Raw genomic sequence first — 2,134 nt, 5'->3', positions numbered from 1 at the left:
TGAAAAAGTTTGGTAGACTGTTTCTTATTACATTGAATTAAAGAGTGGGAACGTAAATTATCTAAAATAGCTTGTCAAGGATGGCCAAGACGGCTGTGCCAGACATCAAATGAGCAGGCGGTAAGAGACAGGGGAGGAGACTGGGATGGTTTTGAAGTGGGCACGGCAGAAGCTGTGAGAGGATAAAGTTCCCCAGAGCTATCACAGCGAAGAAGGATCGTCCTCGAATTCAAATCCTTCACAGAAAAACCATATGGATCAAATTCAACAGACACATGATTATCAGTAGTGAATTTACGAACGGAAATAAGGTTTTTGATAATATCAGGAACAACGAGAGTATCTTTGAGGTGAAGAGTTCGGGAAGATAGATTTATAGAGTGGGTACCACTTTCCGTAACTGGGATAGAGTTGTCGTTGCCAACTAAGATGGATTTAACATTGCGAGTGTTGAAAACAGTGTGTGCCGTACCTGGATCCGCAGTAATATGTGAGGTTGCACCAGTGTCCATATAGAACGTGTCGTCCGGTGACTGCAGACTCATGGAGCTGTAAGCTTCCGCAAAGTCCGAAGGATGCAACATCTCTGTGGAAGGAATGGCATATGCTTGGGCATGTCCATAGGAAGCAGCTCGTGGACGCTGTTGGGTTTGGCGGGAGCGAGCTGGAGAAGGCCCGCGGAGAGGAGCAGTGGGATGCCAGTGGGGGACGGTATGGTATGGGCTTGGAGGTGCAGCCCAGTAAGGCATATAGGGTGTTGGGTATGCTGGGTTTCGGTAGACTGTAGCTCGTGGGTTATTGGGCTGACGGAACTGGGCCGGGGTTGGCAGAAGTGGGGGTTCTGCTGAAAGTTGTTGGGTTTGAGGGCGTTGATGGTGCTGATTCCGCTTGTTGTAGCCGGAGCGCTGAGGACGCTGTCCTGGGGAGGAACCGGTGGCTTCTAGGGTTGTATAAGACGCCATGGAGGTTTGTTGCGTATGACGAATTTCTTCGGTGCGCAGTTGTGAACGGGAAGCATCAAACGTTGGCATAGACTGTTGAATGAAGGACGCAACAGTGTTGTATTCCTCCGGAAGACCATTGACAAGTTGGATAACCAACCGTTTGTCATTCATGGGGAAGTCAAGATCAGTCAATCAATCCGACAATGACTTAAGCTTGTCACAGTAGTCATCAATGCTAGCACAATCAACAAACTTTAGATTGAAAATTTTACTTTCAAGGGTTGCAGCACGATTACCTTTGTTATCTTGAAAAAGCTTTTGAAGATAATCTCAAAGTTCTCTAGCGGTTTTTCCGGATTTCAAAACCGTGAGCATCAAGTCCTTGGCCATGGTGGAGAACATCCATTGACGGCACAAAGCGTCGAGTTGAGTCAAGATATTTTTGTCAATCTCCGTTGGTGGTGCGGATCCATCAATGAGGAATAGAATACCGTGAGCTTGAAGATGTAGTTCAAAGAGAAAAACCCATGAAGAATATTCATCCTGTTTGATATCAAGGGGAATAGGGATTAGGGTTTTTATGTTTGTCACAGCAAAGGCTGAATGCAGGAATTTTTTATCACCTGCCATGGATTTTCTAGGATTCTAGGGAAGAAGAAGAAGAAGGAAAAGAAGGAGAAGAAGGATCGGTTTTAGGATCGTGATACCATCTTGATTTATGGTAAAACTCTCACCCCCTTCCTAGAGAGAGAAGGGACAACATATATTATTATTATTATTATTATTATTATTATTATTCAATGAAAATATTCTGGACCCTATAAATATGGCAAAATATAATTATTAACTTCTTTTGTTACGGTTCAAATGAACAGGGATTTTAAAGTGATCAATTTGAATGAATCATCACTAGATGTAGAATCTTGAATTATTCTAATTCGACAAGTTTTTTTGTTGAGATTTATCTAACCAACCAGATTCAATTTGAATTTTTTGTTGAGATTTATTTAACTAACCAGATTCAATTTGAATGCCACATGAAAATGCAGTGGATTACTATGTGGTCTGTTTAATCGGTTAAATGCACTTTTACACTATTATTTCCCTACACAGGTCCTGGTGAAAGAACTAGAGATTTCACTTCTTGGCTAACTGAAGTTTATTTTTTGCCAACGTTTGAGGTCGAGCAA

The 2,134-nt window shown here is 42.4% G+C and overlaps 1 protein-coding gene across 1 annotated transcript; it reads right to left on the bottom strand.

Annotated features, from left to right (window-relative positions):
• Positions 1–201: 201 nt before the first annotated feature.
• On the bottom strand, positions 202–1,115 carry LOC113271913. Its single transcript, XM_026521837.1, has 2 exons — positions 473–1,115; positions 202–236 (listed from the first exon to the last, which is right to left on the bottom strand). The coding sequence occupies exons 1-2, from the start codon at positions 1,113–1,115 to the stop codon at positions 202–204; spliced, it is 678 nt and encodes a 225-aa protein (XP_026377622.1).
• Positions 1,116–2,134: the final 1,019 nt, after the last annotated feature.

This window comes from Papaver somniferum, chromosome 4 (assembly GCF_003573695.1).
Source record: "Papaver somniferum cultivar HN1 chromosome 4, ASM357369v1, whole genome shotgun sequence".
NCBI lineage: Eukaryota > Viridiplantae > Streptophyta > Magnoliopsida > Ranunculales > Papaveraceae > Papaver > Papaver somniferum.
Note: the sequence above shows the minus strand (reverse complement) of the source record. Positions and strands in the feature narration are given on the sequence as shown.

What these genes read in the sequence shown, in the direction of transcription:
- LOC113271913 (XM_026521837.1), bottom strand. Translation starts at nt 1,115, where the DNA reads ATGAATGACAAACGGTTGGTTATCCAACTTGTCAATGGTCTTCCGGAG. An exon ending in ACATATTACTGCGGATCCAG is followed by an intron (nt 237 to 472) that starts GTACGGCACACA and finishes TTTTCTGTGAAG; the next exon opens with GATTTGAATTCGAGGACGAT.